The sequence below is a fragment of the Limulus polyphemus genome, unplaced genomic scaffold, assembly GCF_000517525.1.
Source record: "Limulus polyphemus unplaced genomic scaffold, Limulus_polyphemus-2.1.2 Scaffold10310, whole genome shotgun sequence".
Taxonomy (NCBI): Eukaryota; Metazoa; Arthropoda; class Merostomata; order Xiphosura; family Limulidae; genus Limulus; species Limulus polyphemus.
The window spans coordinates 4108-6021 of NW_013675920.1; the positions used below are offsets into that span (position 1 = coordinate 4108).

Below are 1914 nucleotides of genomic sequence, written 5' to 3' on the forward strand. Positions count from 1 at the left end.
GGATACAACTAGTGCTCTACTCTGAATTACATGGATACAAATTACATGGATACAACTAGTGCTCGCTATACTCTGAGTTACATGGATACAGCTAGTGCTATACACTGAATTACATGGATACAACTAGTGCTCTACTCTGAATTACATGGATACAACTAGTGCTCTACTCTGAATTACATGGATACAACTAGTGCTATACTCTGAATTACATGGATACAACTAGTTCTCTACTCTGAATTACATAAAAATGGGAAGAAAGAAGTTGAACTTGTAAATGACAAGTTATCATGAAATAACAGAATGAATATGTATTAAAATCATAGATTATGTGAGGCTGACCTTTAAATCATGAGTGACTTCTTGGTCTCATGTAGCAAGTAATGTATAGTTTAGAAAAACACGTGTAATGTTATGTTTCTTTATATAATAGTTATGTTTTAATTTAAACATGTGTCTGTTTATGTGCAATCTATGTACACACACACACACACACACACACATAGAGAGAGAGAGAGCTTGATTTTCAGTTGATAAGGTAACGACTGAAAAGTCATTTGTTTGTATTGCAAACATTCCAAAACTTGACCTAACTAAGACCCTGAAAAGCTACATGTAGTTTATAGGATTGGTAAGATGTTATTGTAGTTTCTTTAACCATTCACATGCTATTATCAGACTTATTCCACTTGACATTTATAGCTGTTTGGTGTGACAAGAGGATTTACCCCATGGTGTCACAAAACATTTTCCTCATAGTGTGACGGTTGGGGAACTTGCACATCATTGAATTTCCTGCCTTAGTACCTCGCATGTGTACATCACTGAGCAAAAGTGCAACTAGTGGATTTTGCTAGAAATTTTGAAAAAGTACTTCATTTGTTAATGGATAATTGATGCTTTTCGAGCACCCACCCAAAATTTAATTACACACTCAAAGGGTTAAAATATTTGTAATTAATCGTAATTTTCAAGTCACTCGAAGTTTATGTTGAATACTCTGTATTTTGTAATTAAACATTTTGTTTATAATCGATACTTGTTTATCTTTCTTCAGAAAGTGCTAATAACTGATATTTTTCATCAGCTATGATAAAAACTGGATAGCAGCAAATCATATTTCTGTGAAGACAAATGCTTTAATGATTTTAAAATATTCTTAGTTTTATATACTTGTCTTTTTAAATTCAATTGCTTGTTGTGTAACATATTATTTATTTGTGAATGTGTAGTTGACAACATAATAATTACAACAGACTCTAAAGCAGTTTTTTGTGTGTATGTTACAGGAGGACCAGTACAGAGCTGCAGCCATCCGTGCTCTTTGTAAAATCACAGATGTAAGTTTGAAATATTTTTTTTACTATATACAAATTGCCAGCTGTAAAAAGAACCCTAAACTTTCTTCATAGTTAATAGAACGTGCCTTCTTTACTTTAAAACAATAATTTCTTGTTGAAAGGTATCGTATGTTGGCGAATTTCTGCTTTTGATGGAACAGATTACTTTTGGTTTCTTATCTTGGGTGTTTTTGGAAACACAAGTATCTGCTTGAGTAGGACAATGAGTCTTGTTGATTTTCTATCCTGGGACAGCTCTATTCAAAATATAGCAGACAACAATCAGAGGCCTTTGTCATATCAATACCCAGAGTAACAGAATATAGTAGAAAGAAACCTGAGGCCTTTGTCCTGTCAGGCCCATGGATAACAGAATATAGCAGACAACAATCAGAGGCCTTTGTCATATCAATACCCAGAGTAACAGAATATAGTAGAAAGAAACCTGAGGCCTTTGTCCTGTCAGGCCCATGGATAACAGAATATAGTAGAAAGAAACCCGAGGCCTTTGTCCTGTCAGGCCCATGGATAACAGAATATAGCAGACAAGAAACCCGAGGCCTTTTGTCCTGTCAGG

The 1914-nt window shown here is 34.4% G+C and overlaps 1 protein-coding gene across 1 annotated transcript in view; it reads left to right on the forward strand.

The window, feature by feature from the left end:
• Window positions 1-1253: 1253 nt before the first annotated feature.
• The window catches only part of LOC106476332 (coatomer subunit gamma-2-like), a gene marked incomplete at both ends in the record, with an annotated part of 13286 nt that continues 12625 nt past the window's right edge, over window positions 1254-1914 (forward strand). The window contains one exon of the mRNA XM_013936992.2: window positions 1254-1337. Coding sequence (XP_013792446.2) covers window positions 1254-1337 — 84 coding nt within the window. The remainder of the gene's footprint in view (window positions 1338-1914) is intronic.